We start from the raw sequence: 25,180 nt of genomic DNA, 5'->3' as shown, positions 1-25,180 counted from the left end.
TTTTTTTTTATGGTCTTTTTGATATAAGAGTCTTGCTATGCAGTTCAGGCTGGCCTTGAGCTCACTTTGTAGCCCAGGCTGGTCTCGAACTCACAACGATCCTGCTGCCTCAAGCTCTTGTGTGCTGCAATTACAGGTGTGCAATACTGCACCAGGCTTTAATTTATTTATTCTGAAAACTTCATATAGGTGGAATCAGACAGTATGTGACATTTTGTGACAGGTTTCTTTCACTTAGCATTGTTTCAAAAGTTCATTCAGGTTACACCATGCATTAGTACTTCACCTTTATTATGATCAAATAATGTTCCATTGCATGAATGTATACCTTATTTTGTTTACCTACATGCCAGTTGGTAGATCTGGTTATTTCAAATCATACTGCTATGAACATTTATAAAGGTATTGTGTGCACATTATGTTTTCAATTCTACCTAGCAGTGGAAATGCTGAGTTAAATGTATGTTTATCTGCCGAGGAATTACCGGACTGTTCAAAAGTAGGGGTTACATTCCCACCAACAGTGTTCCAAATTCTCCACATCCTTATCAACGCCTATTATTTTCTTTTTGATTCAAGATACCCTATTGATTGTAAATTAGTACCTTGTTTTGATTTACATTTCCTGGTGACTAATGATATTAAAATCTTTTCCTGTGCTTATTTGTCTATTCCTATCACTTGCCCATTTTAAAACTGGATTTTGTCTTTCATTATTGGCTTAAGGGTTCTTTGTATTCTGGATACTAGTCCCTTATCAGATATATGATTTGAAAGTATTTCCTCTCATTCTGCGCTTGTTTTTTCATGATCCTAGTAGTGTCTTTTTTCAGAAAATTTGCAACTTTGATCAATTTTTGTTGTTGTTGTTCCTTCTGTATTTGATGTCACTTCTAAGGAATCATTACTGAATCCAAAGTCAAGAAAAACTATGCTTGTTTTCTGAGGATTTTTATACGTTTTGCTTTTACATTGGTGTGTTTGAGTCATCATGAGTTAAGTTTTCACATGAGAGAGGAGTTCAAGTTCATTCTTTGCATATGGATATCTAATTTTCCCAGCACTATTTGCTAAAAAAGACTACTGTTTCTCCACTGCATTTTATTGGTATTCTTGTTAAAAATCAAATTGGCCAAAATGTGAGGATTTATTTTTGGACTCTGAATTCTATAGATCTGCACGTCTATGCCAGATCATTTACTTTCTTGATTACTGCAACTTTGTAGTCAGTTTTTAAACTGGGAAGCCTGAATTCTCCAACTCTGTTCTTCCTCAAGATGTTTTCACTATTCTGAGTGCCTTGAGTTTTCCTAAGTATTTTAGGATAAGCTTGTCATTTGAAGCCAGTTAGGATTTTAACAGGGATTGTGTTGAACCTATAGATTATTAAAGAAGTACAGCCACCTTAACAATATTAAAACTGCTAGTCAGTGAACATATAATATTTTCCCATTTATTTAGGTCTTACTCAGCTTTTCAACAATGGTTTGTAATTTTCAAAGTTCACACTTCTATAAAACATAATTATTTCTCTACTTTTTAGGGGGGGTACCGGAAATCGAACTCAGGACCTTGTGCTTGCCAGGCAGGCACTTATGCTGCTGAGCTATATCCCCAACCCTACTTCTATATATTTTTTTGCATGCCACTGTGAATGAGATTTTCTTAACTTCAATTTTTGGATTGTTCATTCCGAGTGTATAAAAATGATATATTTTTGTATATTGATACTGTATCCTCCAAGCTTGCTGAAGTGTTTTTCTTAGCGGATCCCTCAGAGTTTTGTTTTTAAGGTAAGGTCTCACTGTGTAGCCCAGGTTGGCCTTGAACTTGTGATCCTACTATCTCAACCTCCCTAGTGCTAGAATTAACAGGCATGTGCCATCATGTTCAACTTCCTCAGGGTTTTCTACATATGTGATCATGTCATCTGCAAAACAGAGACTGTTTTACTTCTTCCTGTCCAATCCAGATGCCTTTTAGTCCATTTTCTTCCAGCATGGCTCTGGTTAGAATCTCTAGTACAATGTTGAAGAAAAGTATTGACAGTGGATATGCCAGTCTTATTCCTGGATCTTAGGGGAAAAATCACTATTTCACCATCACGTATTATAATAACTGTGGTTTTTAAATAGATGTTCTTTCTCTTTCAAGAGTGGTATTCCCTTCTAATCCTAGTTCAGTATTTTCTGTCCTGAAAATCTGTTGGATTTTGTTAAATGCTTCTTTTACATCTATTGAGATGATCATATGACTGTTTTTTGTCCTTCATTCTATTAATATGGCTTATTACACTAATTGATTTTCAGATGTTTAATCAATCCTGCAGGCCTCAAATAAATCCCACTAGGTCATACGACAGAATTCTTTCTGTATGCTGTTGGACTTGGTTGAGGACTTTTATGTCCATGTTCATAAGAGATACTGGTCTGTAGTTTCCTTGTGATGTCTGATTTTGAAAGCAGGATAATAGGTAGGAAGTATTACCTTTCTGTCTTTTGGATCTGTGTGTGAGAAATTAGTATTAATTCTACAAATTGGTAGAGATCCTGGAGAATTCATCACCCATGAAGTCATCTGGGCCTGAGATTTTCCTTGTGGCTAGACTTTATATCTTTTACTGAATCTCTTATTTGCCATACAGGTTTATTCAGGTTTTCAAAATTTCTTTCCAGATTCATTTTCCACAGTTTATTTCTAGGAATTTGTCCATTTTATCTAAGTTATCTAATATATTCCTGTAGCTTTGTTCATAGTATTATTATATCACCTTTTATTTCTATAAGGCAGTTTATCTCCTCTCCTTCTTGATTTTAGTAATCAGAGTTCTGTTTTTCTTGGTTTTGCTTAAGGTTTGCCCATTTTGTTGATCTTTTAAAAGAATTAACTTTTAGTTTCATATTTTCTCTATTTTTTCCTATTGAGTTTAATAAATTTCAAGCTTAATCTTTATTATTTTCTTCCTTCTACTTGTTTTGCATTTACTTCATTTTTTTTTTTTTTTTCTGATGTACTATAGTGGAGGTTAGGTTAACGATATGAAATCTTGCTTTTTAATTTTTACTTTTTCTTCTTTTTTTCTGTGTGTGTATTTTTGAGACTGCGTCTCCCTATACAGTCCAGGCTGGTCTCAAACTCACAACAATCCTCCTGCCTCAGCCTCCCCGAGTGCTGGGATTACAGGCGTGCGCTACCACGCCCAGCTCTTCTTTTTTAATATACACATTTACAGCTACTATATATTTCCCTCTATGTTACTGCTTTCACCTCATTCTGTAAGTTTTACTCTCATTTTCATTCACAGCGTTTTCTGGTTTCCTTTTCCATTTCTTCTTTGATCCACTGATCATTTTGATTGATCCACTGATCAATTTTGATCCACTGATCAATTTCTTTTCTTTTCTTTTTGTCTTTTTGAGACAGTTCAGGCTGGCCTTGAGCTCACTTTGTAGCCCAGGCTGGCCTCAAACTCACAATGATCCTCCTGCCTCAGCCTCCCAAGTGCTGGGATTACAGGCGCCATGCCTGGCTTATATTACTAATTACTAATTTTATTCCACTGTTGTTAGAGAAGATACTTTTAATATTTCAATTCTTTAAATTTATTGAGGCTTGTCATGTATTCTGTCCCAAAGAAATGTCCCATGTGTATTTCAGAATGATGTACTTTCATTCTGCTATTGTTGAATGGAAAGGTTCTCCACCAGTGCAGAACATCATTCTACAGATGTCCATAAGTCTAGCTGTTTTATATAGTTAAATTCACTTTTTCCTTGTTGATGTTCTGCTTAGTTGTTCCATCTATTATGAAAATAGACTATTGAAGGATCCAAATTTTTGCTGAGTTGTCTATTATTCCCTTCAATTTGGTTACATTTGGTCACATTTTTCAAGCCTTAGGATCCCATTAAATGCTAAGGGATAAGCCAGGAACATGGTAAATGCTGACAGCAGTTTCAGGGATGAGGTGGTGTCTATACAGAAACAGCACATTCAGTCTGGGGCTCTCTCCTCTTCTTGTTTTATTTTTTGCAGTACTGGGAATTAAACCCAGGGTCTCATGCAAGTCATTGAGCTATATATTAGACCTTTTTGTTTTTGAGACAGGATCTCACTAAGTTGCCCAGGCCATATTCAAACTTGCAATCCTCCTACCTCAGCCTCCTGAGTAGCTGAGGATACAGGCACAAGCCATCATACTCAATGGGCTCTCTCCTATTCTTTTCCTAAGTAGGAATTGTGACTGGTTTTCCATAGAAAGTGACCTGATCTGGTATGAAAAAGGGAAGCCCAGGCCCAATGAATAACATAATCCCCTAAATGGTAAGAAGGAAATGAATTAGAACTGTGCAATCTATTTGAAACTGCAGAAAGCCACACACTAAGCCAAACCACTGGGCATTGGCCAATCCCAACACAAATTGAGACTGTTCAGTAGTGGGTAGAGTATTGTTAGAAGAGAAGAAATTGAAAGTGCTGTCCTTCTTAACTCTTAAAAATGTCAAGAATACACTCCTGGACAGCCTTCATAAAACTGCCTACTTGTATTTACACTTATTCTCAGGCATCTCACTACTCCAACAGAACTACTGTAAACAAGCCTCAAAGAAGTACGTGGTAATAAAGCAACTTATTAGCACTGTCAGAATAAATGGTTCTCCTGTATAAATAGACTAGCTGAGATCTGCAAAGATGCCCTAAAGTAGTCAGGTCTATCTGTCCTGCATTCTACTCACCATCTAAATTACAGTGACTTCATTATTTTGCTGTATGAAACATTTACGGAAGTTGCCAAAAAATCACATGCTTATACTTACACTGAATATTAAGAATGCAATTTAAACTTACAAGAAATCCAGTTGTGGTATCTTTATATGTGTTATAGAACAAATAAACTATTCAGGTATAAATTCTATAAAATATAAAATTATCAAAGAAAAATATGATTATATATATATACAATTGGCTTGTTTTACATATTGTTTGATAAAGACAAAAACTGATGAGAATAAAAAAACTCTATTGTTAACTATGAGAATGTACAAAATTGTTTTGATGACAAAAGAAAACACAAATTACAAACTGGAATTACTGCCCCATATCACAAGCAAGAGTGATAGTTTAAGTGTGTACATACATCTGCTTGACCTCCTCTCGACTGTGTTTCTGCCAGTCTTCAAGGTGTCCTTGCCTGTGTGCTGTAATTTTGATTGGTTCTGCTGATGATCATTAGACAACTTGCCTCCATTTCTCCTGCCATTCATCACCATGTTCTTGGATTCTCCCAACCACTTCATACCCACAGACAGCCTGACCCAGGTGCATTTAGTCACTCTCTTCAAATAGCTTAGAAAATAATTTCAATGTTCTCTCCTAATGGAAACAAAACATGAAGAACAAAACAAAATGAGGTAAATACATGAAAAACCATGCTAACCAGAAACCTAAGCGCCTAAGAAAGATACATATAATTGAGATTAATTTAGTAATTAATGTCTCTACTCTTTAAAGGCCCCCTTGCCATGATCCCCTGTTGCCCTCTACCCTCCCCCATTGCCATGATACTATGCCATGCTCAGGACTACAGCTCTTCCAGGCTTTACAGTAATATAGGGACTTGCTCACTCCTTGTGCTTAAAATAGTTGACTGGCAAATAGTGGGGTGGGGGGTTGTCATTAAATATTTACCCTTTTCAGTTACCAATCAATAAGAATCATCTTTGCTTCTTATTGCACTGATACCTATGTAGAGATATAATCTGCTCAAATTACATGTTTTGGTAAAGCGCTGTGAGCCCTTTGAGTGAACTGTAAGGCAATTAATTACTCTATCTCCTTTGTCCCAAGGAAAGTTTAGGAAAAGGGTTAGTCTACCAGGATAAGGGACAATTGTTAGATTTACTCAATACTTACAGCATAAAGAAACCTACAAACAAAATTTAGCAGAGGGGCGAGAATAAGGAAAGCAAAGGACTTCATACATTTTTTGCTGTTAGTTTGAAGTCACTTTCAAGATATCTGAAAAACTGATATCCAGATATCAAAGTAGTACATGCTTGAAAATATTTGCTTTACTGTTACTTTACAATGGCCACAAAATTGAGAGACTGGTATATATTTGGTAATATATAGGTATACCTCATTATCTGAATTGTAACTGGCTGAATTTGAAAAAAAGAATGGTATGAGTAGTGAGAAGATTCTTATAATTTCAAATGAGGATTGAGTAGATTATTCCTAAGGAATAAGAAAAATGATGTCCCGATATCATTCCATTATGGAATTATGCTCTAGTCTTAAGTCAGGGTAAAAAAAGTCCTAAAATAGTAACATATAGAACCTGAGACTAAAGGGACTTACAGATTACAAACATGTCTTCCAATTTACAAATGAAACTGGGGTCACATTCCTACTGCTACACAATCAGCCTGCAGCAGAGACATACTCAGAACTCAGCAATTTTGCTGATGGACCTTTCAATTATACCAGACAAGAGTCAATTTCCCTCACTTTTTCACAATCACATGGAAAAGTACAAATGATAAACTTTTTCAGTGCTGATGATTTAACGCAGGGCCTCACACATACAAAGCATATTCTACCACCGAGCTACATCCCCATTCCATGAGAAATACTCCTGGAAATACATACCTGATCATAGGGGTATAATTATACTCAATACAGGTACAAAACATCTATTTTTTAACTTGACCTCAGGATGAATTAACTTGACCTGTATGAATTTACCGTGGGGTAAAATGTGCAGTGAGCAACGTGCTCAGGTGAAAGGTAAAAAATATTTGAATGGCATTGAGCAGTTTCAGTTTTTCTTTAACATGCACTTTTCTCCTAGGTCCTTTTCTATTTAAATTTGATTAGTACTCAACTTTGCCTTTTGAGTCTCTTCATCCTACAGATATGTTGTGTTTAACTTATAGGAAAGGGTAAGTACAACTATATCACATGTAAGCTAAAGATTATTCAAATATTAAATTTTGCCAAATTTAATACAAGACTTCTTATTGATGATCAAATACTCTACATGTATACTTAGGAAAAAAGGCACAGTACTCAAGAGCAGTATATTTTTGAAGCATCTAGACACACGAAGGCTGTGAAAAAACACACCAATACCCTCTCTTATACTCTTCTCTTCCGCCTGGACTATCACAACCTGTCTTTTTTTGTCTCGCTAATTATTGTTAAGCCCTAGCTCAGTACTTAGGTCCTCTATGAAGTTTTCCTTGACTCTCAATGACAAATCCAGTTACATGTCCCTACTATAAAACTTAGGTGAAAGCCCTTAGGGTCACTATGTTTTATTAACTAATCATCTGCTTTCTTAATTTATAAAGAATTTCTGAGTCTAGATTTTTAATCTCTAGTATAATACATAGATCAGATGCACTCAACTAATGAAACAATAAGTAAATCAGACTGTGGTTTAAACTATATCACAGAAACGCGATTCTTTATTTTTCTTCAAACTGTAAATTAAAGTTACTGCCTGACCACTTCAAATCCTCTTTCTCAAAATGCTTATAGTGCTAAGGGCAGCAAGGGAAATTCCTGCACAGGTACAAAACTGGCAGGATTCACAGCTGCTACCATGTTGCTACTATGCTCCTGCCTTAGCTTGTGGTTCTAGACCTCTAGACAAAAAGCACAAGGAGGAGAAGGTAAAGTGCTTCTTGTCGTTTAGGGAACACACGACCCTCAGAATGTCCCATATAAGACACACTCCTGTATAATGACTGAAGGTATTTTTTAATGTCAGGAGTCCTAATTTTCCTCAATGATAAAACCTAAAGTAGAACTATTTGGAACAGAAAAGAGAAACTTGATTTTAGGTAGAAGTAAGAGACACACGAAATAGCCATCTATGGAGAATCTTTAAATTCAAATAAGATTCCCTCTCAGCAGACACAAACCAGAAAATCCTGGGATGAGTCAATAAGTAGTCAACGACAGCTTCAAGCAGTGCAAACTGCAGTCTGAAAACTATTACTCTAAATTACTTGTTCATTCATTTTGTTATCTATCACGGTAAAGAACCGATGCCAAAATTTTAAGAAAAATTATGGAATAAGAAGATTACTTTGAGGAAGTTATATCTATCAATCTAACATTTTCTGAGAATTAGAAGTTCATCAATAAATCATTTCAGCAGTAGCACATATAAGCCCAGTTCAGAGAATATAGACTAAGATCCATTTAAATTTATCCGTAATTTCAACTAAATGTGGATTAATGATCCAGACTATGTCAAGTCTCTCTTTTTTTTTTTTTTTTTTTTTTTTTGTTTTTTTGAGACAGGGTCTCGCTGTGCTGTTCAGGTTAGCCTTGAGCTCACTTTGTAGCCCAGGCTGCCCTCAAACTTGCAATGATCCTCCTGCCTCAGCCTCCGGAGTGCTGAGATTAAACACGTGCGCCATCATGCCCTGTCAAGTCTCTTTTATATCGTGGTCAACTAACTACTGTTTGAACTGAAGATCCCTTAGTGTAGTGGTGGCAAAACTATGGCACATGTGCCACAGCTAGCTGTTTGCTATCACTGAAAGTTCTATAAGGTTCACGATCACTGCCTTAGTGTAACAGACACTTCTGTCAATCATAGAATGAGGATGAATTTCACTAGCACGAATGCAGTTTATGTGTGTCCAGATACACCCTAGCAGAAACACCCAGATTCTCCGTATGATCATAAAACAACAGTGGTTAAGAAAAAAAGACTTTATGTAAGCTCACAAATGAAAATTTTATAAAAGCAATTCTAATAAAGCTATCAGTAATTTGGGTGCTATTTATAATGAATATACACTATACTAACAACCAGATCACTTGTTCTACTCAGATGAGCGTGGATATGTTTTTGCTGGGGTGACCTTTCCTCATAGCATGACAAAAGCTAAACTAAGTCTGCCCTAGTATACACTAAAGAGAAATAGGAGTCAAAGACATCCGTAGATAGCAAAACCAAAAGGCTTCCAGGCTGCCACAGTGCTCCCTCCCCTCACCTGCAGTATAGTCTTCCTGCCAAGGAACATGGCAGACTCACATGGAAATGTCCCCAGGGTCTTGGCTTGGTTGATAATATCTGAATTAGTTAGGCACTGGCTATATTTAGATGTAAAAATTACTTCAAATTTATGCAAAAACTGGCAGTTATCCATTCACTGGTTTGGTGATACTAGGGACTAAACCCAGTATGTAGCGAGCTATAGCCCCAACCTTTTTTAAAATTACGGACCTGGTCTTGTTAAGTCACTAAACTGCCCAGGCTGGTTTTAAACACAAGAGTCTCCTACCTCTGCCTCCCAGAGTACTTGGAGTTTCTACTATTTGCCAACACATCCAGGTAGAAAAAAAATTAAAGGAGTACTGGCCACTCCAAGAGGCACAATAACTTCAAATTTTTCTCTGTTCTGATTTCCCAATATACAAATGTCAGGAAAATCATTAGACATCTACTGTATTCCAGATACTGCAATAGGCACCGAAGCTACAGGAAAGAACAAAATAAGGTTTCTGCCCTCATCTGTGCTTATACAGGTATTCTAATGGGAGAAAGTACCAGGAAATAATAAATTAGTTAAATAACTTACTAATAAATAATTAACAAGTAAATATCAGTACCTTGTTAAAAATAACCGTTTATAGTGCCAGAGAATGTTCTCATGTAAGGGCTACGGTGGCTCTTTTCTAAGAGAACTAAGGAAAGTGAATGACTCTGGTAAAGCATGTACCAGGCACAGGGAGAGTAAGCGCTAAGTCTAGGGGCAGCAATGCCCTTTGTGTGGCTGAAACAGATTGCAGGGGGGAGGTTAGATAGGCTTTGAGAAGAAAACATACAACAGAGGGCTTCAGAAGCCACTGATGAAACTGTGGTACTTATTCCCAGTGGCATGGAAAACAGAAATGACAGGACCAAACTCAGTTTTAAAGAAAGGATCACACTGGCAGTTTGCTGTATGAAGAGCTCACAAACACATTTTTAAAAAGTAACCTCCAGGAACAAGAGGAACAAGGAGACTACTTAAGTGAATGCAATAAACTATAGAAAAACTAGTGCCCTGCAGCAGCAAAAGTGCAAGAAGTGACTGGTTTCAGGGTCTTTTCTGAAGGTTTTACTTACAGACAGCATTTACTGACATATTATATGTGGGGTTGAGAGGAAAGAAGACTCAAATGTGCCTCCAAGTGGAAGAATGAAATTAATACTTTGGCAGATGACAATGACTACGGAAGACTAGGTTTTGGCAGGGGTCTGGATATGAGTTTGGTTATGATCATTTCTGACATGCTGATTAGCAATCCAAGTGAAGTAGACAGTTGGATAGAAAGGCCTGGTTTCTATAGCCTATAGTTCAAGGCCAGACACACAGTAGTAACCTAGAATCACAGTGGTCATGCTATTTCACATCACGGTAACAGACAAACTCACATAGAAGTATAGATAAAAGAAGTCCAAGAATTAAGGGGGCTCACTAATAACTGAAGGTCAAATTAAAAAGAAAGCAGTGCAGGACAACAAAAAGAAGCAACTAATGAGGGAGGAGGGCAACCAAGAGTAAACTAGGTACACTACTCAAAGGAAGGAGTGGCCAACTTGGGCAAAGGCTGCAGAGGATCAAAGGCAAATACATGTATCTCTTTTATGAGCCTGAACTCCAGGACAGGATGTATCACTGATGTAATCTGCAAGCCCTGCTCAAACCACAAAGAACCTCCAAAATGGACACCCTGCCTCAAAACATGCACTGAGAAAGTCAGAGGGGCTTTTAAGAAATAGATGGAAGAGGAGAACAGGAGAAATAGCAAAAAACAAACAAAACAAAACGAAGTTTCACATGCCAGAAAAGACATCTGTAAATTAAATTCAAGGGATAGGAGATGATGGGAATAAGTTGAGATCAGTATACCTTTCAGTGTTTTTTTTTTTTGTTGTTGTTGCTGTTCTTTGTGTTACTGGGAATTGAACTCAGGGCCTCACATATGCTAGGCAAGGGCTCTACTACTGAACTATAACTTCACCTCTTTCTATTTTTTATTTTGAGGCAGGGTTTTGCTAAATTGCCCAGAATGACCCCAAACTCAATCCCTCTGCCTCAGCCTCTCAAGTAGCTGAACTGCAGAGATGCACCACTGTGCCTGGCCTCCTTGATAGTCTTTAGAATTTGTGGTAAATTTTTTTTTAATAATTAATTCCCTGGATTGGAATATTATCATCTGAGAGAAAGGGGGAAATTCCTCAGTGTGACTGTGCAGGGCCTTGCTTCTTCTACTTTTGTCATTGTTCACAAAAGTGATACAACCAGACTGTAAGAAAATGCAATTGTGATTGTGCTCTAAGATGGGTAGCACCATTCTTGAGAAGTTTACCAATACTGATGCCAACAAGTAAGTCACCTTCTATGGTTTCACTGGATGTGCGGGAAGAAACACATTTCAGATTCTAGAACTGTGCTGGTTAATCATCACTGTCAACTTGACTGGATTAAGAGATTTATGGAAAGGTGATCAGATTATGAGAGTATTAAACCCATCGATGAGCTTATAGCTGAATGGGCTATAAGGAGGTGGGGTCTAGTTGGAGGGACTGAGACACAGAGATGTGACACTGCAGACTCAATTTCATCCTTGTTTCCCACTTCTCTGGCCCTTTACCTGCTCTCTATTACCTGGCTGTGGTGGGTTGAGCAGCTTACCTGTGCCACACCTTTCTGTCATTCTGTTTCTGCCTCAGAGCCAGTCAACCATGGACTAAACCCTCTGAAACTGTGAACCAAAATTAACCTCACCTTTAAATTGAGGAAGTCAGGTATTTTGTAGCAGCAACAGGAAAGCTAACCAATACAAATGTGTACCAAACACACATAAAAGGAAGGCAATTTAGGATCAATGTAAAATATATTAGAAAACTGCTAAATTAAGAATTGCATTTAGATGGGAAAGAATTTAAGAAATTAAAGAGGAAGCCAGATGTGTGTACACATGCCTATAATGCCCATACTCTGGGAGCCTGAGACAGGAGAATCCCAAATTTGAACCTAGTTTGGGCAATTTAGCAATTTCATGAGATTGTCTCAAAATGAAAAAATGGGGCCAGGAATATAGCTCAGTGGCACAAGCACCTGCCTGGCAAGCACAAGGTTCTGAGTTCAATTCCTGGTACAAATAAAATAAAATAAGGATAGGGATATAGCTCAGTGCAATGTATCCGGGTTCAATTCCAAGTATTACAAAAAACGAAAAAAGAATTAAAGAGGAAACTCTGAATCATATCATAATACCACTTAGGTTAAAAGAAGTACCACACTCCACCACCACAATACATTCCCAATCAGCAACACTAGTAGTTTTGAGGGGATGAGATAATGTAGAAATATTTTTTCCCCGAACACCTCTTTATAATCAGGAAAAACAGTGGGGTGAGCACTTCAATACTTTAACAAGTTTCAAAAGGAAGCACAATTGTCTCATTGGAAATGTGCCTGGATCAAGCAGCCTGCTCTATGATTGGCAGTGACAGCTCTTCGACAAACATCAATACCCTTCTATCTTTCCACAACTGCTTCATATGATTATAAATTACTGAGGGGAGGAAGCAGGGAGACAGAGAGAGACAGAAACAGACAGCCAGCCAGAGCAAGACACACACAAAGACACACAAGACTAGAGATTGAACCCAGGGCCTTCACTCTGAAGTTCATTTCAGCTTTCTGAGATGGGATCTCATTAAATTGTCCAGGTTTGGGGGCTGGGGATTTAGCTCAGCGGCACAGCACCTGCCTGGCAAGCACAAGGTTGTAAGTTTGATTCCTGGTACCGGAAAAAAAAAACAAAAAAAAAAATTGTCCAGGTTGGCCCTGAACTTGCAATCCTCTTGCTTCAACCTTCTGAGTCTCTAGAGGGTATTATAGAGGTGTACCACCATGGCTGGCAATAATTTTTAAGTTAAAAGCTTTGCCAAACTTGTGCACTACTTAAAGAGGGTAGTTTTTTGCTTAATGTCCAATACAAAGCAGGATTTTAAAAATCTGACAGAAAAACTGAAACAATAATTCTGAATGAGGCTACCAAGAATTTTAACACAATTCCTGTGACATTACCAAAAACTCTCTAACTAGTTTAACATGTTGGACTTGTCTATGGATAGTTTATAGTTTATCTTAGAGAAATTATCTGGTGGGAGGGACGTAATTTCCTAAGTGGTTAAAATGAAAAGTTAACACAAATTTTTAAAAAGCAGGTGCTAATCCATTAAAGGACTTATGGAACTCTTTATCTAGAAGAACAAGCAAAATATTTTTTAAAGTGATTCTGCCGCAATTTGTCAAGAAAGCAATTCAACATGCTAGTTAACAGTGCTCTTTCTGCAGGCTGAGATCATAAGCAACTTTTACCTGGGATATGTTCAACTTTTCAAAATGAACATGTATTACTTTTGTCACAGAAAAATAAAGATGTATATATGAAAAGGAAAAGTAAAGCAGGCTGAAAGCTCTCTGCACAGGGCCCCTGCGCTTGGAATGCTGCCAACCTGTTCGTTCTCCAGCTCCACTTCCCAAACCTCACATATGTCCTTTTTATTCACTTTTACCCCTTACAATTCTCACCATGGTGCTTATTACAACCATACTTATTTCTTTATGTTATTATCTTATAACACCGGCTTCCTCACTGTAGTGTAAACTAGCTGAGGTATACCTCCATATCATTGTAACACAGCACAAGGCCTGAAGTACTATAGGCCCATTCATTTCATACTCTCATTCTAGTCCCAAACCTATGTGCTGCTGATGAATTCAACTGGTTATTAGAGCTTTCCCCCAAATCTAAAATTACAGAAGAATTCTACAGTATATAAAAGAATTCCAAATCAGTCTAACCATGGCTATTTCAAGTCCATCTGTAATCAATATACATCCAAGGTCCTATGGAATCCAGAAGTAATATTTTTAGTGATTAGGTTAAAATAAGAAGCCCTGCAATGCTGTCAGAAGCATATGTTATCAATATTTCAATATAAGACTATAATAGGGGCAACTGGTTATTTGCCAATTTGTTAAAAAAATACCATGACTTTATGTTCATACCTGAAATGTTACAACTTACAAATACTGTCAGAAATAGATCTCACTTGAGAAGCTAGATGACTCGTCAAAATAGTTTAGCTAGTGCTAATGGTATGAAAGGAGAAAAGCTGTAGGAATTTTTGTTTCTCTAAATTCACAATTATCCCTCTACCTAAGGCACAGCTGTCATATAACATTGAAGCTGTCACATTAACTCAAATGCTAATTGCATATCTACATCATCAGTTCAGTAGCAAAGAACAGGACTCTCTACACTTGTAAAATAATGACAAATGTCCATGTTATTATTACATTATCATTCCTGCTTTCCTTGTCTAGCTTCTGTAGAATCTATCTCAGGCACATTTTGCTTCAGTGAATTCAAAAGCTCTCCCAAGCATCCTCAGAGGTTGGTGATGCCCTCATTTGGACCACCAAGGGGAAATGGAGTCTGAAACCAAGAATACAGCTTTCATCCCCCATGGGGGTCAGGACTGAGGCCATGGCCTGAAGCATGCTAAAAAAGGGCTCCACCACTGAGTTACTACTCCAGCCCTTTTTACTTTTTGAAATACAATCACACTAAGTTGCTCAAGGTGGCCTCAAATTTACCATCCTCCTGTCTCAGACTTCCAAGCAGCTGGGATTACAAGTATGCACCACTGCACCCAGCTGACACCAAAAATACTTTATAGTGCCTCACTCACAACACTTTCAGGATAAAAAGACAGCTAGAGATACCATCACTAAGTTTTGAAAAACACTGACCATGGTAAATTGGTTGAGTTAATTACTCTATTGGAGACCATGGTAGGCTGAAAACCGGTCCCAAATTAACCAGGTCCTAATCTCTGGAACCTGTGTCACTTTATAAGGAAAGGGCCTTTGAAGTGCTATTAAATTAAGGATTTTATGATGAAAAACAGTATTCTGGTGTTATGCTGTGTGTCTAGATGTCCCCTCAAAGCCTCACACAGTCTTGGGGTGCAGGCTTTTCAGAGGCGGTTGAATCTAGAGTTTGTGATTCATGGTCCAGTCCTGGGATTAAGGGTGTGTAAGGGTGTGAGGGCTACACTTGCCCTAGGAAGAGCAGCCTGCATAATATAAAGGACAGAAAGAAAGAGGCTTGTCTCTCTCATTGCTTTTGCTGTCTTCTGCCACCATGAACTGTTGCCCCTGTGCCATGTGCCACCCTGCCTTGGAGCCAGCCCATTATGGGTTGAAATCTCTACAAACTGTGACCTAAATAAACCTTCCTCCTTAAGTTTGGACGTCACGAGTTTTTGTTTCAGCAATGAGAGAAAAGAAAGACACCAATAGGCCTCTAATGCCCTCACAAATGCCTACGTAAAAGAGAAGCAGGAGACAGGACACCACACAAAGGGGAGAGGCAGAGAATGAAGTGATGTGGCACAGGGAATGGGATGTTGCAGCTGCCAGAAACTGGAGGTGGCAAAGAAAGATTCTCTCCTAGAGAGCAACCCTTCCCATACCTTGATATGGACCCAGTGAAATTGATGGTAAATTTCTGGTCTCCAGAACTGTGAGATAATACATTCCTATTATTTTAAGCCACCAACAGTGTAGTGTGGTAATTTGTTACAGCAGCTACAGGAAACTAATACACAGGCTATGAAAACATAAACCAAAGTAAAAGTGCTTTACAACTACCAGACTCCTGAAATACAAAAATTTCCAACACAAACATGAAAAGATTTAATGTATCTTTTAAACAGGCCATTTAAAACAACTTTTAAAGTTATTTTTCCCTTTCAACTGCAGGTAAGAAACACAGTTACAGATTAATATGGATTTTTGAAATTAAAGCTAGTCTCTCAATTACACATCTAATTACTATAATTAGCCAGATAACCACGATCTTCCTTGGAAGTGCAATGACTGGAGATTTTCCATTTACATAAAAAGTTACAATAAAAGCTATTTTGACAGAATTTTTCATTTAGCGTTTTGAACAGCAAAATACCCACTACTGTTAAGTTTATGATCAGACATTTTGCCGTATTTTCCACAGATCTACAGTCAGACATGTGAATTTCTCTCTAACTGCCTCACTTTAGAAAATATTGCTTCAGGCCAGGCATGCTTGTGCAAGCCTGTAATCCCAGCACTCAGGAGGCTGAGGCAGGAGGACCACTGAGAGTTCCAGGTCAGCTTGGCATACAAAGTCAGTTCAAGGCCAGCCTGAACCTAATTCTGAGACTCTGGTCTCAAAAATAAAATAAAAAATAAAATAAAATAAAATAATTGCTTCATATGAAGTTTCTCATGTACCCACATTCAGTTTGTTTTACAATGAAGGATTTTATGTAAGAAAGATTTCACATCTCCAACAGTGCCAGGGATGGAACCCATGGCCTTGTGAATGCTAGGCAAGTGCTCTACCATTAAACCACATCCCCAGTCCTTTTATTTTACTTTGAGACAAGGTCTCATTATGTCACTAAATTTAGAAGCTGGGGTACAACTTGTGACCTTCCTGCTCCACCTGAGTAGATGGGGTTACAGGTATGCCCCACCACCTTGGCATAGTATTTTTATTTTTTATTTTTGGTACTGGGAACTGAACTCAGGACCCTGGTGCTTGCCAAGCAGGCGCTGTACCACTGAGCTACATCCCTGATCCTTAGTGTGTATTTTTAAAGTAAAGTTTTTTTAGTTGATGTGGTTGTATGGACAACAAACAAAAACAAAACCATTACAAGCCCCCTACATAAAACAACAAAATACCTATTTACCCATCTCTACACCTGACACCTAGTAGCCACCTATAAATAAAAATTGAAGATGTTTCCTTTGTTACTATTTCCCAAGAGCCAAACATTTCACTTTTCTAGAAACCTACGCCACCTAGTGCCAAATGTCTGTAAGTGCAACCCTAAGAGCCCACTGTTCCTCAGAATAGTCAATTTCTACTGGACAGAGGCTGAAGGGAAACTTCCAAAGGTGATTCTTCTTCTAGTCCTCTCTAGCAGTGTAACCAAGCACAAGTCATTTAACCTTACTGACAGTCCCGGTTTGGCACACAGACTGAATTAACATCAGTTACTAATAAAGGTCTCCAACTGCCTACTCTTTTCCATTCCTCATCTTACAACTCCCACTAGGAGAAAAATAAATCACCTCAAAGAATGAAAAAGGAACTGGGGTACTAATTATGATAAATGAGCATCAGTTTTCCTTTTCCTATCACTCCTGAAGAGAAGGAATGTGATTTCAACATACATAATTAAAAATTATACCAAATTACACTACACATATAACAAGGACTACAGATTTTGTAGAATTTTGTACAGTAGAACTGTCTGTTGTGTATCTGTTAAAATGGATTATTTTCCTCTTATTTTAACTCCATCTTTTAAAGCAATTAACCAATCATAACAGCTCCATTTTCAATGCTTCCTATGTTCATTCTATCATTTAATTCTTGCACTCTGTAAAGTAGGTTCCTATTTAAAACAGATGATTGCAAATTCTCCTCAACTGTACTGTAGAAAAGATTCCTCTGCTGGAAGGCTGTGAGAACAAAGGCATATAGGTCAGTTAAAGTAAATGCAATAGTACCAGTGGATGGAAAGAGAGAAATGCTCTGGTGTTTAAGATATAAGCGTGATAAAATGTGGCAAAGAATTTAAGTCTGAAATCTCTAGTGGGGCCAAAAATTTTAGTTTAAAAGATTGTCATTAACAGAATCTGGGCGTACAGAAGGAAAGATGAGAAAGTTTGGACTTAACTGTGGGAAGAAGAGCACTACTCAGGTGAAGTTGTCTTGCAATTCTAGAACTAAGGAAAGAAGTGGAGACTGTGAAGACATTAACACTATAAGTATTATCTCAATTCACTGCAAAAAGAAACAGGGTCAGGGAGGAAAGTTACTTGACCAAAGTAATTCACTTCTGGTAAGATACTGTGTCACCAGTAATACAAGGAACCTAAAGTATTCTGAGCTTTATTATGGGCAGTTAAATGAAAGGGAAAAGAAGGAAAGAGACTACAGAAGGAAATAAAAAGATGAGCAAGAGACAACACTGGCAGTGGGAGAGGCAGCCATGTCTTACAAAGCAGTACTCCCATCTACACCATTTGGTATTATGCGCTACCTAACTATCCAGCTCAGTGTCCAACACATGGTTGTCTGCTCAAGGTATCAATGAGGATCTGAATGCCCAAGGCCTGGCAACAGCGAGAAACCACCTCCTAAGCTCTAACATTCTGGGCACTATTTCATAGTACTGCTCACTACAATTCAGGAACTGCACCAATTACTTCACCTGCATATCAATTACTCAGCACATACACAATATTACTATTATGACCCCAACTTTACTAACAAGAACAGGTCTTAGAGAACTAGGAAAAAAAATTCAGCTAAGGCCAGGCTGACAGACTATACATTTTCAACATCATATAAATACCGGAAAGCAATACAATCCCAACTCAAAATTTTAAGTACACTTTGTCCCATATTTGAAGAATAAGACTAGAACAGAATTAAAAGTTTCTGATTTTCCGGGGTTCTTTTTTTTTTTTTTGGTGGTTTTTCTCCAGTACCGGGAACCGAACTCACGACCTTGTGCTTGCCAGGCAGGCGCTTTTGCCGCTGAGCTAAATCCCCAGCCCCTGGGGTTCTTGATGCAGTGTGGGAAGAGAGACAATTCAATAAGCATGCAACTACAAATCCTGGTAGGCTCTATAAGAGAAACAAACAGGGTGAAGGAGACAGAATTATGCAGCAATATACTCTGGATTGGAAGACCAGGGAAAATAAACCAAACGGGGTATTTTAATATGAAAACATATTAAAATGTATTAAAATGCATTTTTGTAAATATATAAAGGGAGCACCTTTTTTGGGTCAAAAACATTCTTGCTATTATATGTTTCCATTTACCAAGCAAATATTTTCAGAGGTAGCTGGCTATGTCTGAACCTTCCACAGACCATGAACGAGGTCTATTTACGGTTTTTGTTGTTGTTTCTAAAGAGGAAAGATAGTTTTCTACGACTTCTCCACCCTAGACTCCAGTGGCTGAAAAATCAAACTCCACTTTAAGTCTCAGTGGGGGAGGGGGGGTGATCAATCTCCTAAGAGCAGGCTGGTTTTCTTGTTAAAAATATATACTCCACAGGGTGCAACGTAAGTGTTTCCTTGAAAACAGAAACACTCCTCAAAGATCATTAATACATGTCAAATACTTCACCTTGTTATATATAAATCAGACAATGATTCATTTTGCAAACCTAGAATCCACTCCAACATTTATCAAGAGTCTGCTGGGAGCCACTGGGCACTGTTCATGGTGCTGGAAGATTGGCTAACAGGCAACACCAGAGGGCGCAGGAGAGCTTCTGCTGTCAGGAAAATCAGTACTACTGTAGTTAGAAACCCAGGGATCAAGAGAAGCACGTGGAAAAAAGGGTATCTAAAGTAACAAGGCAGAAGTGTGCAGAATAGGAAGCAGAATGACCCTTCAGTGAAGGAACCTTTTGCATAAGGCCCAAGAGGCAATCTCAGAGTCCTTAGCAATCAGCTGATCAAGTGTTCCTGTGAGAGAGGCTTAAGTTAGAATACAGGTACCCTGACATCTGTATTAGGTGTTGCATTGTTTCACACTAACATGCACAACTAAGGACTCCCCAGTTCAGTATTCCTGTGATGTAGAGGAGACAGGTATTGTGTATCACTTAGAAATGAGAAGGTTAAAGCTCAGAAATGAGTTGCTTTCCTGAAATCAAACTATTGTTAGGGAAGGCTAGGTCTAAAACTCCTGTTAAACTGAAAACTCCAGTTTAAAGCTAAAGTGTGGCATTCAATACAATAGTTGGGCATTTCATCCTTAAATAAAAAGGTTTATCACTGGCATGTTCCCGAGGTCTATTTACTTTTTTTTCTTAGTGTGCTACATAATATAGAAACTAAGACATTCAACTGGCAAGCAGGAGCAACAGAGGTTTTAAGAATCAAGCTTTTTAGCCACATATGACATAAGCCAGTAATTCTACTTACTCAGAAGGATGAGGCAGAAGGATCACAAGTTTGAGGCAAGTATGAACAAATTACCAAGAGCTTGTCTCAAAAAATAAAGAGTGGGAGACAGAGCTCAGAGGTAGAATGCTTCCCTAGCATGCATGTGGGTTCAATCTCCAAGACTGTACTCTCTCCAATCAAGCTTTTGGGACCACTGATATATGCTAGTCTCTCATGCTAAAAACCAACCAATTGTAAAGTATCCCATCAATTGTTTTTCAGGGTTTTTTTTTTATTAGTATATATTTGCAGTACATAAAGATTACACTCCTCCTGGGGAGTTGGTACACACACACACACACACACACACACTCACAAACACACAACCGACACATCTTAAAGAATTAAGTATTCATCCCATCAATTTAATGTTTCAAAAGAGAAGGTAAACTACATAAAACATGCAGATAAACTAAGTAAATCAATTACAATTGTGATTAAAATAGTTCTTAGAAAAAAGAAAATAGGAGAAAAGAGAAAGTATAGTTTAGGATTGGAAGTGGCCCCAAAGATTAATGTTTCATCATTTTACAGAAACTGAAACTTGCCCTTATTAAAGTCTTTTGCAACTAGTGACAGCAGAGACTGGAAGACAGATTGATGATTCTTATTACAAAGGTCTTTCAATTATTCCCCAAATTATATACTGCAGTCAATATTTATATATAGCCCTAGGTCTCCATAGTGTTTGAGTTTGTCGCATACAGACACTAGCTAGCCCCAACTCTCGGGCTGCCTGAGGCCAGAGGCAATGTGTGACCAAACTGGTTTAGATATCCTAAGCTTTGGCACCTTAGGAAAAAAACCCCACAAAATATATTTTACAGGATCATTAACTGTGGAAACTATTGAGTTTTCCTCCCGAGAAAATATTTAAGAGATAAGAAAGGTCAATACTGAAGTGCAAATAGTTTCTAGTTCCACTGCCAGGTACACAAGTGAAATATACCCACTCTAACTTACTGACTCTGAACAATATAGGGATCAAAAAGAAAAGTTCTATTGTTAGAAGTTAAAATGGATTTACAAAAATAAACTGGGCTGAGTCTACTGTACAGATGGATTCTCTCTATAGCATGCCTTTAAAATAGTAAAACCCTGTAATGCATTTAAAATAAGATGTGCACAACTAAAATTTGGGAACATATCTTTCGAATAGAACAAGTTAAGTGAAAAGCATTTTCTTCAATTTGATCAGGACAGTGAAGTTTGGATAATGCTCATAAGATAAGCACAGAGTTAGATATTGGTCAGGCACCACCTTTCCTCTCAACTGACACTTCTAATACAAGAAACATAAAATTATGGAGAAGAAAAGCAATAATTGTGTGTGTGTGTGTGTGTGTGTGTGTATACAGTGAATTGGTAGAATTCAAAGAAAGCTGTTAAACCTTCCTGAATTAAAAGCTTGCTAACTAGGAGCCCTTCTTTGTACAGCATGTTCCATGAAAACTTGACCACTAATAATGCAGGGTTTTAATTTCACATTTCAAACTTAAGAGCTTTGAACAGAAAGTATGTTTTAAAATTTCAAAACTGACAGTGTATCCTAGAAAGAAATTACTTTCCCAATCACTTGCATTTTAAGTTCATCAGTGACTCGTAAGTTTTATCTTGCAGTACCTTTGATTTGTGCTTCTTATAGCAATTAAAACCATTTTTCCACATCAAGACAAGTCAGTAAAACAAGTTTTAAAGTTACACATTACACATAAAACATCTCTATTGCAAAGTTAGCTATGTGGGAAATACAACCACCCCACTCAGAAACTAATGAATCTCTGTGTCTTTTATTCTATGTACCCAACAGTGTGACCTAGTACAGGGAAGACACGGTTCCTTCCTTAGTTCCTTAGTGTTCATTCATTCATTGTACTGGGGAGGGAAGACATATGGTTGGCTGGTTTTGTGATATTAGGGACTGAACCCAAGGCCTTCACACTGAGGTACATCCTCACCCTTTCCTGAGACAGGGTCTTGCCAAATCACTAAGTTCCTGAGGCTGGGCTCAAATTTGCAATCATCCTCCTCATATTCCCAAAGTGTTAGGATTACAGGCATGCACCACATCTGCCTGATGGTCCCTATCTTTAAAAGTCTGCAGAACACCCTTAACAATAACCATATTCTAGGGTTGACATAGTCCTGGTAGTCCTGCCCATGGAGAAGGATTCTAGTCAATGGAGAAAGTAAAGCTCATGTATGGTGCACAAAAGCAAAAAATAATAGAATTACAGTTAATTTATGTGAAAGGATTTGCTTCACAAGCCATGGGAAGGGCATTCCTGAGTACAGGGTGCTGCTCAGACACACACACAAATCTTTGTCACACAACCTAGCCACATTCTCAGGCCCTATAAACCCACCAATTTATACTCCTGTAAAGAGAATCAGATTTAATCCTAGATTTATATGACCCAAGGATAAGTTACAAAGCAATAACCAATATCCTCTATTCACAAAACACTCTGCTCAAAGACACACAAACACCCAAGACACTTCTTCATATACATATCTCATTATTCTTCATGTGCTTTTTGTTTGCTTGCTTGTTTTTTTGAGACAGGGTCTCACTACGTAGTTCAGGCTGGTCTTGAACTCACCATGTAGTCCAGGCTGGCCTTGAACTCACAGCGATCCTCCTGCCTCAACCTTCCAAGTGCTGGGATTACAGGTATGTGCCGCCACACCTGGCTCTTTCATGCCTTTTATCCCCTCCTCCCACTTTCCCCAGTATGGTCCACTGATAGCTGCTACAAGGAAAGAAGAGTTCAGAGCATAGCAGGTCAGTGTCCAAAGTAGCAGATGAACATACAGGTGAGAGAATACTTGGGAGAAGAAAAGAGAAATGGTTTTGAAAGTTTAGTTTCGAAGAGTATGGGTAAAGAATAAGAGACTCTGAGTTGGTGGCACACACTTGAAATTCCAGCTACTTGGGAGGCTGGGGCAGGAGGAATGAAAATGAAAATTCTGGGCTGGGGATATAGCTCAGTGGCATAAGCACCTGCCTGGCAAGCGTAAGGTCGTGAGTTCGATCCCCGGTACAGCGAAAAAAAAAAAAAGAAAATGAAAATTCAAGCCGGGCGCAGAGGCGCACACCTTTTATTCCAGTACTCAGGAAGCTGAGGCAGAAGAGTCACTGTGAGTTTGAGGCCAGCCTGGGCTACAAAGTGAGTTTAAGGCCAGCCTGACCTGCATAGTGAGACCTTGTCTCAAGAAAGACAAAATAAATAAAAGAGCCAGGGATGTGGCTCAGTGCCCCCTGAGTTCAATCACCCATTCTGCGAAAAAAAACAAGACAAAATAAAACAGAACAACCAAAAGACAAACTCTACTTTCCTCTTTAAGAATGCTGTATTCCTTCCACTCTCAAACTAAATTGTTTAAATGACAATGTTTTCAAAATAATACTGGAAGGGGGTCGGAGATATAGCTCAGCGGCACAGCACCTGCCTGGCAAGCATGAGGTCCTGAGTTCGATTTCTGGTTCCAAAAATAAATAAATAAATACATAAACCCAAAGTAATACTAGAATGGATATACTTTGAAAAACTAAATACAAACTATTAAATTTGACAATTTGGAGATTAACAAATTATTAACGAAAAATAATTCATGATCTATTGGGCACCTAATATGCACCTGCCACTAGGCAGATAAGATAAATACGAACTAAAACTCAAAGAGCTCACAAGAAAGCTAAGTGAGTGGGCTTATAAACAAGTCAATACAATACAATGTTAGTAACTGCTCAGAGAGCACAGAGAAAGGTGCATTCTACTGGGTGGGCCAGCCCTGAATGTAACAGAAGGTGCCACCAACCAGCAGGCAACAGCAGGCCCGGCCCATCTGAAGCATCTGCGTACTCTGGAAGGAAATGGGTACATGAATGCTGGACCGAACGTGGCCAAAAGTCATTATGCATGAGAAACTAATGTAGCTGGAGCTTGGGAGAGGAAGTAGAATGTAGAATGCTCAGAGTAAAATCTCAAAAATGGGCTAGAGTCCCCCACACGTGCGAGATTAAACCGTTTGTGAACTTTAACCTTGCAATACAGGGAGCTCCAACAAGGGCAGGGTCACACCTGCGGTTGCAGTTGCTAAATCTTCAGCTGCACAATAAATGTGCATCTATAGCAAGTGTGTACTTCAACATGCACAAGTCATCTGTGATTCTTTCAGGCTAAAATTACTTCCTCCTCCCTTTTAAAATGATTTATGCTTCTGCTACTAATTACAGCACCAAAAATTACAGGCGTGCTCTCAATAAATATCAAAGACTGACGGGAAAATGTTACAGCTGGCAACAGCTTCAACTAATGATACTACGCTGAAGCCTTCATACCCATAAGGCCACGCTTGACCAAAGTTTGTATCAAAATCATGTCCAGGTGAAAAGAATCACAGTCAATCAAATTAATTCCTCTGCTCACTATTTCAGATAAAACTTCTCCTTTACAGCAAATTTCATTAAGTTCTTAAAACTAACTTCAAAGAACACATTTCCACTGCCCAGTATTCCTAAAGTTTCACCACTCCAGGGATCGTAAGCTACCGCTCCACAACTGGCCCAAGGAGTTTCTTGGCGCCCCGCTAGTGTCCACCTCGGTCGAGTAAGAAGGATCGAGTTGTCGCTTTGAAGACACATTCGTCCCCTCTGGGAGGTACGGGTAGCCGTGGGCACCTCTCCTTTGCGGGCGTGTGTGGTAGCACCCAGGGCGCCGCGGGACGAGGGGAAGGGACAGCGGAGACAGCACAAAGGGGAGGGAGCGACGTGGGGACGCCGGGCCGGGGGAGGGGACGCGGCCGGGCGCAGGACGCGCTCGGAGGACACTCGAAAGGAGGCTCGTGCCAAAACAAAAACAACCGAAAGTTCAGCGCGGCGGCGGTAGCAGATTGGGCGAGCCCGTTCACGGCTGCCCATTGGAGAAGAGGAAAAACAGAGTGCCCCAATCGCAAGCGGCGGGGCTGCTCCCCTCGTGCGGCCGCGACCCGGCTCCGACGCTGCCCGGCGGTCGCTACCGCTCCCTTCCGGCCGTGGCCACCACTGCAGGCC

At 38.8% G+C, this 25,180-nt stretch overlaps 1 protein-coding gene across 2 annotated transcripts in view; it reads right to left on the bottom strand.

Moving 5' to 3' along the window:
- The window catches only part of Suv420h1 (suppressor of variegation 4-20 homolog 1 (Drosophila)), a gene marked incomplete in the record, with an annotated part of 58,285 nt that overhangs the window by 32,064 nt on the left and 1,041 nt on the right, over nt 1-25,180 (bottom strand). For both annotated transcript variants that reach the window (XM_013514163.1, XM_013514164.1), the window contains 1 exon segment: nt 5,138-5,373. In XM_013514163.1, the coding sequence (XP_013369617.1) occupies nt 5,138-5,297 (160 nt within the window).

Source organism: Chinchilla lanigera, unplaced genomic scaffold, assembly GCF_000276665.1.
Source record: "Chinchilla lanigera isolate Chin_1 unplaced genomic scaffold, ChiLan1.0 scaffold00021, whole genome shotgun sequence".
In the NCBI taxonomy this organism is placed as follows: Eukaryota; Metazoa; Chordata; class Mammalia; order Rodentia; family Chinchillidae; genus Chinchilla; species Chinchilla lanigera.
The sequence above is the reverse complement of the archived record's forward strand: the minus strand, read 5'-3'. Positions and strand labels throughout refer to the sequence as shown.